Below are 13,156 nucleotides of genomic sequence, written 5' to 3'. Positions count from 1 at the left end.
TTATTTATGACATACTATGCTATACCTTTTTATGACATTTTATGTTTTCTTTTATGTACTATGACTTTTTTCTTTTACAACATTCCTATAACTTTTTTTATGGTGAACTCTAGAGGAATAATGTATGTATTTTGCTATTATAAGTTTCTGTTACCCAATTACATTTTATTTACATTATTTGTATTCATTATTACATCTCTGAACCATTATGTTGAGTAGGCTTGCATGTTTGTATATTTGATTGTTTTTTGAAGAAAGTATGTGTTTTTGTATAATGTATGTTCATGTTTGTATATGCAGGGGTGTATCCTTAAATTATGATATAATGCCAATATAACAGAAAATAAATGTATGTGTGGATGTGAAAAATATCACCTTTGAACTTTGTGAAAATCACAAATGTCTAAATTCCTTATAGTAAGTGTTGTAGTGGATGCCAATTTATGAGAATACGGACAGTAAACCCCAGGAACAGGCTTTAAGAGAATAACACATTTAATCTGTTAATTAGGCTGAAACAAGTCAATTTCCAGTTCTTTAAAACTATTAATTTCTTTGTGCTTACAATTGACTGAATAATTGGTTCAGGTTTTCACTCCAGTTATCGTGACGTGTAAATGAAGATACCCCTAGACCACCCCTCCCATACTTTTCTGTCCCCTAATCAAAAACTGTAATGCCTCTGATTTTATCTCTCTTCTAATAATATCCTAATATGTATCAAGCAAAGCCATTTCTCTATGCTAAGCTAATTCAATTCTTTGATAAGTGTGAGCCAACTTGCGTTAAACAAGGAACAAATAAATGAAGGCCACAAATAATAGAATTACAACAGATCAACGTAACGTGTTCTCATGAATGGGTCTGATTGTATCATTCCATTTGGAAGATATCACATGCTGCAAAGATTTGAGCAAATCCTTATCAACAATACAAATGACGGTCAGAGAGTGAAACTTTCCCTAGAGTGAAACTGTCTATTATTAAGTAAAATGAAAGGATTTTTGAATATGGCTGATGTAAAGAAAATTTTACGAGTAAAGATACATTTGCATAAAGCAATTAAAACAGTATAACAAACACAAAAGTCAAGAAATAGACAGAATGCCATCATCAGAATTTGGTTGCACAAAACCCCTTCCTATAGAATATACAGGCAAAAAGAACAATGGATTAACAGATGGACATTTAGGATTTAGTGTACATTGTGACAGATAACACCAGCCTAATACATTAGGTATTTAAATGGCAGCTTGTGACGGAAAAGTACATTTCTTTATCTGCTGCTGGTATACAGTATGTTCAGCAATGTGGTGTATTTATTTAACAATACATACAGCATACAAAGCTTCCAAAACATAAGAAAGAAACTCAGTTTATACAGAAATACAATATTTTAATTTCCTTCAGAACTCAACAAGTACATTCTCTCAAATCTAAACCAAATCAATTACATAATACATAACAGATTATGGCTAGAAATACAGAATACAGTTAGAAATACATTTGATATAAATCACAACTATAGATTGTTTGCATGATAGATGACAGAATTTGTGTTATAAAAATATTTATATATCGTTTATGACATGTTCTATTCGCACGAGTGACAATTGGCTTTCATCATAATGACGCATAACTTGCTCTTGGTAAAGTCATACAGAGAACCTAATTCTATCAATATACTTAAAGTTCAGTAAGGCATTGTAGTATTTACAATGAGGATAAGTTGCCAATTCGTTTTGGTGATTGATTGCTTTTGTCACAAATGCAGAAATGTTTATGATGCTAATGATAAGGCTTCCAGTTTGAGGCCTCAGCATGCAGAGTAAAGTTAAACAGAGGTTGAGATAGACATGGCCAAAAAAAATGACCTCATAATCCGACCACCATTTCTTAGAATGTGGTAAAAAAAAAAATCATGACTGAACCCAGAACTTTTCCCCACATTGTGCCATGAAGAAAGAGGCCTTCATTTTCACTCAGAAGCGGACACAGCCACTCGTTTCTTCAGGGCTGTCAATGTCGCTTCCTTCGCACAGGGACTCCTTCAAGAAAAAGAAGATCATGTCACTTACAACTAATTAATGACTTACAGCAGCAACTCCTATTCAAGCTAACAGCTTCCCAGGGGGCCCAGGAGCCTTAAAAATAACCTGTAGTGCTATTCATCAATCTACATTGTTTTGGTGCGAGTTGCCCAATGTTGGAGATATCGGCCGTAGAAATGTCTGCCTTCTCTCCAATATAATGGAACCAGATGCTAGATGACAAATAAAAAAAAAAACAATCAAAACTTAACAGCAATGTCTCTTTCCAGAAATCATGACCTGGTTACTCAAGATAATCCACAGACCTGGTGAACAGTTTCATGTAGGAACTATTTTTCTTTTAACCGAACTACACCCTATAAGGCAAACATCTCTGAGGATGATATCTCCAACACTGGGCAACTCACACCAAAACAATCTACACGTATATTAATAAATAGCACTACAGGAGCTATCATTAACTACTATCATCAAAGAGTTTTACTAAAGTTGATTAAATTGTTGCAGCCATTTATTAAACTACCACAGAATTAGTGTCTGATAGAGCGCTCTTGATAAGGCTGCTTAGATGAACCAAAGCAGACAGCAGCTTTTGTTCTAATTAAAGTGCAAAGGTGATGGGAGGTTAGAGAAACCCAAAGACTGAAAACCATACAAATACAGCGTTGTGACAACATATTGACATGGGTTACAATGACATGAGTTGAATTGTGGGAAAGAAGAATTAAGGGCTGGCTACATGTACTTTAATCTCCAAAATACTCTCAGAGAAAATGCTTCCTATCCGAGGCTGTAAGACAGGTTTAGAAGAAAGAGAGAGATAGATAGAAATGTGGAGAGGGGCTAAAGTACTATACCCACAAGGCAAGGCCAACAAATACACAACACAAATTTGCATTTTTAAACATTATTTGTTTTGAAAGTTTGAAATGTGTCATTTGTGTGTTATCTCTAATTGTTCTCAAATGGGATTCCATTTTTAAAAAAGTGCAATCATCCCTGTAGATTTATGAAGGTTATGTTCAGCTAATAATGTACCCTTGTAACAAAATACAGTACAAGAAGTCTTGTGCAATGTTTGTGTGTCTTTTGTATCCCATAAAGGCTAAATAAAAAATGTAGACATGCTGTGCTGCATATTCAAGCCAGAGACAGCCCAGTGGTGAAGCAGAGGTCATGCAAACTTTGGAAACAGACCGATAAAAAGAAGAGAGCAACCCATTTCAGCTCCAAAACATGCCCTGAGAGAGAAAGATAGATTATAGAGATGGATTCCATGAACGTCATTTCCAACACAGGCACTAAATCCTCGAGAGGATCCAACACTGAGGTGAGGGAATGCCAGACACAGGGTTACAACTGTGGTGGGACATGACTGATTACAGCTGACGGTGACTGATTTAGAGGGGGAGCCTGTAACTCTGGCACTAACTTGGCTTTGCCGTCCCTCTGGCATCAGAGCTGATGGGGTGGGAGCGAGCGGTAGCCAGGGCTGGTTACCCGCGCTGTAGAGCCTGGGACGCTTGACCTGGTCGTGACTGGACAAGGGAGTGTAACTATTCCGCCGATGTATGAGAGCAGAGTCCCTCGGGATTTTATCCTGGTAGGAGATGAAATACCGCAAGTGTTAAGGAAAAAAGATCAGGGAACATACAAACAACTGGGGACGGACATCTGACAAGACACAGCCAAGCAAACTAGCCTTCCTCTCCACATGGATCCACAGAAGCCGTTTTAAGTGACAGACGCTGTTCCAATTATGTTATTCCACCACACAACACAAAACATTATTGAACTGTAATAGTAAAGGGACTAATAGTTCAAATACAGCAATCTTTCATAAAGTATACATAATCTTACTATCAGCATGCAAACCAGAGCAATAGTAATGATTAGATCAGCCAAGCAAGGTAGCACGATCAGCCACTGCCTCCATCATAGTAACATAACACCAAATTAACAACTGACTTCACATTCATTATTTGCAGCTCAAGCCAGGCAACAATTTGCCAACATAACAATACAGGCATAAAGAAAAGGGAGTCAAGGCAGCAAAGCCTCACACGGGATGAATTGCACTGAACTAGCAGACACAACAAACAGCAAGCCTATTAGATTTGGATTAGATGTTGAGATCTGCTGATAATTTGCATATATGATCACATTTGAAGCTTTAATTCAACAATGCTGAATGCACATTTATGCAACAGTGTGTTTCAGCTCGATTCAGAGCGACTTACAAGAGGCCTGTCTCGATGTGTGTTTACTGACTCCACATTAAGATAAAACATTTCCACTTTACAACCTAGAAGATAAAAGATAGAATACATTTAAATAATGTATGCATATTAGAAAGAAATGCTATGGTGCAACACAGGGAGCTAAGGTAAAGACCTACCATATGCAACAGGGGTTAGCTTGAGTATTGTGTGCAGCGGGCATTTCATGTATGGTAGATCTTCTATGGGATGAAGAAGAGAGTATATGAAATGTTATCATCTGCTGGTGTGATTTAGTACGTGTATATTGTGTGTGTGTGTGTGTGTGTGTGTGTGTGTGCACTTGTGTTTATCTGACCTGCACTCTTGTCCAGGAAGTAAGCTAGCAGACAGCGCATCACAGCCTGGTGGCAGATGACCAACACGTTGCCCTGTCTCTCTAACTCCATAATAACCGGCTCCAAACGTTGAACTAAATCTTGGTAGGACTGGAAAAAGAGAAGAGACTATTTAAACCTGACTGCAGAAGACCAAGCTTAAACAAGATGAATTCAGCTTATTGAAACTAAAGTATGGAAGGAGCATGTCAGGTGACCTCTCCTCCTGGGTAGCGATAGTGGTACTTGTCCTGGTCCCTCAAAGCAAACTCCTCTGGGAATGTGTTCTCGATCATCTCATAAGTCATCTCCTCACACACACCCTGGACAAGGAGAACAGAGCATTTGTCTAAATGTTTAATTTTGCTGCCGAGAAAACATGACTGCAGGATTTAAAAGTATTCCACATAGAGATTATATAAAGAAAAATAGCAGCGGTATCTTTTGAAAGAAGAATGTTAGTTTCACATGTAGTAAGAGCACAAAGTGATTGTGGTGCAATGGTATACTGTAAAAGCTTCTCTACTTGCATGCCTAAGATTGCCTGATTGACATTTCTGTAACCACTATTTTTTAGAAATTTTAGTTTTCTTCAGGCCTTCTGTTTCTTCTCTGGATGCTTGAAAAGGAGCAAAAGCACTGAAATGCTCTGTGGCTGTTTAGCTTACACTTCTACACTGAAGCCTTTTTTCCTTTTGTATTGTGCGGTGATGGAATGTCACTCAAGTACTGTAGTAAGTTTTCTTTTCTTTCCCTGCCACTTTCTACTTCTACTCCACTACATTTTAGAGGGAAATATTGTACTTTTTACTCCACTACAAATATCTGACATAAGTTACTAGTTACTTTACAAATTCAAATTGTTTCATACAAAACATACGAAGAGCTTATAAAATATGACGTGTTGTCCTAAATTAAACTATCCAACAAGTACAGTTGAAAAGTTTAGTTGTTTGATTGTTTAGTCGACAGAATTGGCAAGAGGCCATTTTACTGCACTACTTTAATAACTACAGTTTCCCATTATTCACATTTTACTTACAGTAAGTAAGATTTTCAGCACAGGACTTTTACTTGTAACAGAGTATTTTTACAGGGGTATTAGAACTTTTACCTAAAGTTGCAGTGGGTAGAATACAAAAAAACTCCAGAATTTGAAGTAGAGTGAGACCTCTTCCTGCAGCTCTCTCCTCTCTGTTGAACGGGCATATACAGTACATGTGCAGAACAGCCAATAGGAACCCTTTTTCTCTCTGAAATGACCTGTGATTGGCCGAAGTTTCCATCACAGGCTGGATTTTCTAAAGCCTAAAAACAGAGCCAAGAGGAAGTGCAGAAGTCTAGTTTTCTCTCAGACCACTTGAATTACAGTATGCTGAAAGATTATTTTGGAATTTTTGCAAAAATAAATTGCCTACCACAGCTTTAAGTAAATTATCTAAACTATGGTATAGTGTTACGTACTGTCAGGAAGCCCCCTTTCCTCAAAATACAGTTTCTATCTGAATCTGTAATGATTCATAGAATTGTAAAATGTGGGAAGTTAGATGATGAGGATAGGGTGCGTCTAGCTTTCAAGGCTAACTGACCGCATCAATCTCATTGAGTATCTTCCACTGTTCATAAGGGACACCCAGCTCCTCCGCTGTCTGGATGGTTCTTCTCAGTTGGCTCGTCCACACTTTCAAATCTGACAGTTTGTGCTCCTCAATGAAATCTCGCAGGGCATGGGCGAACTGGAATGTGAGAGAGACAGAGAGAGGTTTCCAAGCATCTGTCTGTTCATCATATATCCATTATCAAGTCCTTAATATTATGTATTCAAAGGTATTTCTAATTCACTAGATTCATTTTCAGTTGATAGACAAGAAAATGGGAAATGGGAGAGGATTAAATGTGATAAAGGTTATGACTCTGGTGTTAAATACACCTTATCCCAGTGATCAGTCTCCCTGGAAGAGGCTTGTGATTGTTTTTTTTGTTTTTTAGAAGACACTGGCTTTGCAGTTCATAAAATGAGGATTATGAGAGAGAACCTGTTTCCCTCGAGGAGAAAGTTCTGAGTCTCCTCCGATACGGCCTTCAACGTTGTGGTTGCTCTCTCCATGCCGACACAGGTAGATGGAGTGAGAGTGCACATGGATGTTCATGAGGTAGTAGACAATCTTGCTCTGGATGTAGTCCTGTACCCGGTTCACCAGAAAACGCCGACCCACGTTCATCACCTTGATGAAAGATAGGTCCCTGCAGGTGGATTCATGATTGAATGAGTCGAATGGTTGTTTACTGACACCACCTAGTGTTTTCTTTCTGAACTGCAACTGTAATTCCACAACATTATGTATGTACTGTGTGTGTGTATGTATGTATGGATGGATGGATGGATGGTGTCTTAAGCCCCCAATGTCGACTTCAAGGCAGCACTACGACCGTCGACTTCAAAGCACCTAACCATTGCCTAATCCTAGTGCCTTCCAGGCAGCACTGCCTGGAAGTGTGTGTGTGTGTGTGTGTGTGTGTGTGTGTGTGTGTGTGTGTGTGTGTCAAATAATTGTATTGCTTAAGTAAAGATTAGACTTAAGTAAGATTTATATAAATAAGCTCATAATGTTTTTGTTTTTTTAACGTAAACAGTATTAAATAATGTTTTAAAAAACATAAATAAAGCACAAGGATCTTATCAGTTCTTACTTGTCGTAATCATCAGGATCTAATGGTTGGTAAGTAACCTTGTAGCACTCGATTCGTTTGAGGAAATCATCCATTACTCTCTCTCTGTGTCTCTCAGGGTAGTCTGGACTGGACACTTTCACTTCCTGTTACAGGTATTCAGCACATTCAAACAATGTGAGCAAGCACGGCTGTTCTCACAGAACACTGTAGATAGTGTGAATAATAATAGATTATGGGTTTGACCCAGACAACAAGTCACAGTCAAACCTCTGAGTCTCGTTGGTGACATGAGATCATACCAGAATATTAGCAGCAATGACGTCTGGGTCGTCACACACCGACTCCACAAAGAACACCTGTTGGAAAGAGGGCAGCCCACAGGGTCAACATGTGCAATAGCTTCCTGTAACTGTCCATAGGCCAAACGCCATGTCACACAATCAGCCGCTTTATCGTCAGAGATAAAAGGCACCCTGGGAATGAAGGATAGTTTTTATCATTAAAATTAAAAGTCCAAATAAAAAAAAATAAAAAAAGAGATGAAATTACAAAGATTCTTATTTTACTACTGGGATAGCCTAGAAATCTAGACGCACCCTAGCGGCAGCAAATCTTATTTGCAGCCAAGGAGGGTCTAGGCACTCTCCGTTGGCTTGCGAGCTGGAAAAACCAAACTCGGGTCAGGCCAAACACATCGTGTATAGAGTCGGTGGGCGGGCTTATGGCTGCTGCTGCTGGGAACAGCGGTCTTCTGGAAGACTTGGAGTTAAGCTTTTCTTCGAGAAAAGAACGGCACTGAAATCATTCTTAAAAAAGTAAGATGTGTTCGGAGTTTTGCCGACCGGACACAGCAAAAGTTTAATATATCAACTAGCTTCGCTACCTTCTTCGTTGCTCTGCTTGGTTGTAGCGCTATCCTATTGCATGCAGAGGGAATATGAAGGACAACTGTTTATCCCGCCCCTCGGATTGAGCCCTGCCAATGGTGAGTTCCCAGACCCAACATCTTGATGTGGGTCTGGCTTGTCAGGCTACTACTGGGAAATAATCAGGCCAAAATTAAAACTTAAGAAGAAAATGGACATTTTAAATGATTTGAAAAAGGCAAAAATGAAAAAAGTGAAATTTAAATGCAAAAGCTTAAATGGAAAAGCTCAAACTGAAAAAAAAAAAATATATTTTTGCATTTGCACTTTACCATTTGACACTATTGTCACTTTACATTTTCAAATGATCATTTTATATTTTTAAATTTGCTTGTAAAGATGAAGGAATTACAAAATATAGACATATAATAAATATAGACATAATACATTTGAATAATCTTACCTTGAATGCATCCTTCACAAAAGCTAGAATGAGGTCTCGCCGTTCTCTTGTTGTGTTTGTCGCATCAAAAACCTAATAAAAAGGAAAAATATTTCTCATGTATAATGTAGGTATTATCTGGTAGAATGTTTGAAGGACAGTTTTGGCTTAAGGCTGTCTTAATGCCAGATGTGTTTCTGTAACAGATATGTTGTTTAATTTTTGGAAATGAGACAACACTGAAACACAGACAGAGAGACAGATAAAAAGAACGGCAGAGAGAGAGGACTCACCGCGATCTGACCTCCCTCCACCGACAGATACGCCTTCACATCCTTCAGAGCTACCAGAGCACACTGCCTGTTGGGGGGGGCGAGAAAGCATGGAAACAGTCCTCTCTAAGAGCCTAGACCTTGATTATCAGTGCTTTTCTAGTATTTGATTATTCTTTGTTTTCTTTCTTTTGCTCATCAAGTAGACTGGTAATCTATTTGTAGCATTTGTGCATTAAGGATATTGATGGTATTTGGGTTAAAAGATCAGTTACTTCAAACAAACAATCTCTCCTAATGGTGTCTAACCACGGAGACAGGTTAGGTTTTATGTGCCAAGGTTGTGATATATCTACCTCTGAGATTTCTGCTGCCACCCAAAGAATTAATTCTATATTTGTGCTGCTCAAAGCAATGCAAAAATACAGTTGGAAAACTTAGCTGCAATATATTTTTCAACAAACAATGTCTTGGTTACACCCTTGATATTTTATAGACCTTAGTGCACAGTTTTCATTAGGACTATTCTTTTTGGCAGAAAAGTAATATTTTTTGGGGGGTTGATTTAGTCTACCTCGAGGGCAGATGGGTGGAATTTACTCAACAGAACAACACGTAATTGTCCCATTGAGGTAAAGAAACAAATGGACACTTTGGGAAATATGCTAAGTCGTTTTCCTGCTGAGAGTTAGACGAGGAGATCGATACCACTCTCATTTTATGTATGATGAATAAGAAGCTACAGCCATGAGACAGTTAGCTTAGCTTAGCATAACAACTGGAAACAGGGAAACCGGTAGGCTGACTCTGAGATTTAGAGGTGCTGAAGTTGGATCTTGTTGCCTCTGGAGAAAGCTAGGCTAGCTGTTTCCCCTTGTCTCCAGTCTTTATGCTAAGCCAATAGGCTTCTGGCGGTAACCTTATCTTTAAAAAACAAAAAAATAATAATATATATATATATATTTATTTATTTATTAAACCATTATATAAAACTTTATATTTAAAGATTAAACCTTTAGAACATTGTGAACTGAACCATGCTTCATGTGACTTTGTTGTCCGAGCTCGTCACTGCTTTCAGAATCAACTCATAGAGTCAAGTCAGTAGAGGATAGGATATGAAACCACAAAACGATCGTGGTCGGATTGTTTCCTAACACTCAATGTGACCATTTAGATTTGGGACAATCTAGTGCTGTTTTGTTCAGTGCATCCCACCCATCTTCAAACCAATTCTAACTAAACTAAATCTAACTCTCGGCAACAAAAGAAAAAAGGCGTATTTTACAAAATGACAAACTATTTAACCCCACAAAGCTGATACTTCCAATAGCAAAAAGACAAACTCTTAACAGCTACTGTTTGACCCAGGTTAGATAGCCATGTAACACCCTGGATCCTGGTGGGTTTGTGTCAGCTTCAGAGTGACAGCGGCAGCTTGTTTAATATCTAGGTCATGATTTCAGCACTGGGACGCTGTCAAGAGCCTGTCGTATTTAAATGATAGCCATGAACGACAAACTCCATTTGAATTACCACTAATGGATAAGACCATGAAGGACAGAGAAATACAGTTATATTCTTTAAACTATATCTTCTTGGAGAAAGCAGCAGTGATTTACAGTTGATGTGAATCCAAACATAAATAATAATAAATTTGGTGGTGATACTTTGTCAAGTGGTGTCTGTGTCTGTGTGTGCACATTAATTATAGATCAGTGCCAGTGTAAGGTAGTAAACACTGTGCTGACCCCGGCTGAACATTGACTGTTGGCCCAAAAACAGCTTAGTCACTGATGCAGCAGTGGAGGCTGTAGAATACCAAACAGACCCATGTTGACTGGGGGAAATGTTATATTCAGACATTAGAGATGCTACAGCTCCCTTTACTTATAGATAGATAATGTCATTTGTAATGATGAGCACATTAGTTGAAGTGGAACTTACTTCCGTATTTTCATGGCTTCCTCATTGTCGTGGCGGAAGAAATCATAGGACTTATAAGCTCTGACAGCCTCTCTGCGGTATACACCCAAGTTAAACACTGAAAAGTGAACAAATGACATTAACACTCTGCCCGCGCTGTGCTTGTTTGAAGTCACAGATTGGGTAGTTTTTAGTAAGTAATTACTAAAAATGTATTCTCCTATTCTGAGATACCCTTACATATACGTAAATGTACATGTCAAATGGGGTGAGGGTTACTACATACAAATTATTTGAAACAGGGGCGGGGCTAGAAGAGGGGCACGGGGAATATGATTGCCCCCGCCCCCAATCCATTGAGTGCTGTTAATCTGATAACTGTGATTTCCATTGGATCAGAGTACTGTCACTTGGCTGCCTGTTCTGCCAATCTTTCCAGCCCTTGTCACATGACCCATTAATGTTTCCATGATGACTATCCAAAATTCTAATAATAATAATAATAATAGAACCAGCACTGGAATTGATTTTTTTTTTTTTTAAAGTGGCAGACTGAGCTTATAGAAAATGTGTATTGTATTCGGATATACAAAATGAAAACAAGTGAAATTAGTAATGAATGTGTTAATGTTTTATTCAGCAGAATTACACTGTGTTGTTCTATCCTATCTAATATTTCTAAGCAGATTTTCTATGCTGTATTCTGATAAAATGTCCCATTTACATAAATGTACAGTCGAGATAAACTGAAACACTTAAACAGGTGTTCTCACATGTCATGTACTACCTTTAGTTGGGACTCCGATCCAGTTGAGGTAGCGTGTGAGTTTCTTTGACATGTAAGTCTTTCCTCTTGCAGGCAGGCCGATCATTACGATCACCGTTGGAGAATTTGTCATATAGGATGCCCATGCTACACAGAGAACAGAACGGAGCTATACATTTGTCAAGCACATTAATAGTAACCCTACACAGCTGTATAATGTCTGACCCTTCAATGTTAATCACCTACATGATAAATGCTGCATAACAGGCAGATACATTAAGTAAAATAGATATAAAATGTCTTGGAAAATTATATTTAAAAATAAATGAAAAATTGAAAAATGAAAAGTGCCTTTTGTTGCCATCCTTGCAGGGTTAAGGCAATACAATAACTAGGCCATGTGTGTACTGGACAAAAATAATTATCTCTTTAAAAGCAATTATCAGTGGACTGCATGGGATCAAAGACAGGATATGAAGAAATTAGAAAAAGAACTCCTGGGAGAGATTTCAGTTTTCTCAAGGACATGGAAACCACCTCTTTTCTTTGTCACCTACAGAGATGACATTTTTCATTTGTCTTTCTCATGTTGGAGTCTAAATGAAGGGGCTGCAGTGTCCCAGAGAGTTGATTTAGAAACTACTTGTGAATTCAATCCAGAGTGAACAACAAAAGGTGTTCCACTTAAGTGCACCTGTAGACTAGAGCAGTCATGCAGAAAACCTTGTTCATATCTAATTATTGTGGGAGACTTTACTTACAGCATTTCTTCTCTTTCATTCTCAGGTCTGTTTTCTTGGCTTCTACTGAGTTTGCAGAGCCATTTTCTATCTGAGTGCTCGACATGTTGAAAGTCTAGTTTGAGTCCAAATCAGCTCTCTCCTTTTCAGAAGGGCATTGTCCAAGCTGGTCTGAAACAGAGGAGTCAGATAAATGGTATGCACATGTACAGTATTACTTCCATGGATTTCTGATACAACAGAATCTTGCACACAAAGCTATGGATTCTCTAAAGGCAAACATCAACCAGAAGATCACAAGCCACATCATAAAGGAAAATGAATGCGCTTGGCTAAACGCATTGTATTTACAAAGCCGCAGATGAGCAAGCAATGATTTCCTATCCAACCATGGTGACCGAGTTCATGCGACACTAAATCTGACATGAAAATGTGTAACATAATCCACCTCAAACATCATACAGAACGCGTTTCTAACAGCATCATATTCGGTTGGTTTTATTTATTCTTTACCTGGTCGGTAAGAAAATAATGAGTCCCGCCGGGCAGAAAGTCTCTTCGGACGCCGTTGAACACGGTCGGCAGCCGGACAGAGAGTTTGCGAACGCCGCTGCGACCGAAGGAGCCAGTCTGCTCGGCCTGTCCTTGTCGCCGAGGTGCTTCCTCGGCCGGCTGGTGTCCTTCCAAGCTGTAGGTGTGCCTCTACGTCATATTTCCCCCCCCCATTACCGTAACGTTGATAATAGATAATACGTCAACGCACAGCCTAGTATGACTAACTCAAAACACTGTAAGGGCTCTGCAGAGGATGCGGTGCAATCCAG

The 13,156-nt window shown here is 38.7% G+C and overlaps 1 protein-coding gene across 4 annotated transcripts; it reads right to left on the bottom strand.

Annotated features, from left to right (window-relative positions):
- Positions 1-486: 486 nt before the first annotated feature.
- Positions 487-13,107, bottom strand: pfkfb2b (6-phosphofructo-2-kinase/fructose-2,6-biphosphatase 2b). 4 transcript variants are annotated; one of them, XM_078249113.1, is made up of 16 exons: positions 12,846-13,107; positions 12,354-12,503; positions 11,614-11,739; positions 10,848-10,944; positions 8,922-8,988; positions 8,650-8,721; positions 7,620-7,676; positions 7,339-7,463; positions 6,684-6,891; positions 6,237-6,383; positions 4,866-4,970; positions 4,629-4,758; positions 4,450-4,512; positions 4,292-4,356; positions 3,484-3,651; positions 487-2,048 (listed from the first exon to the last, which is right to left on the bottom strand). In XM_078249113.1, the coding sequence occupies exons 2-16, from the start codon at positions 12,436-12,438 to the stop codon at positions 1,983-1,985; spliced, it is 1,581 nt and encodes a 526-aa protein (XP_078105239.1). In that variant the 5' UTR covers positions 12,439-12,503; positions 12,846-13,107; the 3' UTR covers positions 487-1,982. The 4 variants fall into 4 exon arrangements, with proteins under 4 accessions (XP_078105239.1, XP_078105240.1, XP_078105242.1 ...); XM_078249114.1 differs by having other exon boundaries at positions 12,354-12,498; XM_078249116.1 differs by lacking the exon at positions 3,484-3,651.
- Between the last annotated feature and the right edge of the window lie 49 nt (positions 13,108-13,156).

Source organism: Sander vitreus, chromosome 4, assembly GCF_031162955.1.
Source record: "Sander vitreus isolate 19-12246 chromosome 4, sanVit1, whole genome shotgun sequence".
Taxonomy (NCBI): domain Eukaryota; kingdom Metazoa; phylum Chordata; class Actinopteri; order Perciformes; family Percidae; genus Sander; species Sander vitreus.
This window is presented reverse-complemented; position numbering and strand designations above follow the sequence as displayed.

Coding starts and splice junctions, on each gene's coding strand:
- pfkfb2b (XM_078249113.1), bottom strand. CDS start 12,438: ATGTCGAGCACTCAGATAGAAAATGGCTCTGCAAACTCAGTAGAAGCC. Junction 8,722..8,921: donor TGGAGGGAGGTCAGATCGCG/GTGAGTCCTCTC, acceptor CCTTTTTATTAG/GTTTTTGATGCGACAAACAC. Junction 6,892..7,338: donor GATCCTGATGATTACGACAA/GTAAGAACTGAT, acceptor ATCCACCTGCAG/GGACCTATCTTTCATCAAGG.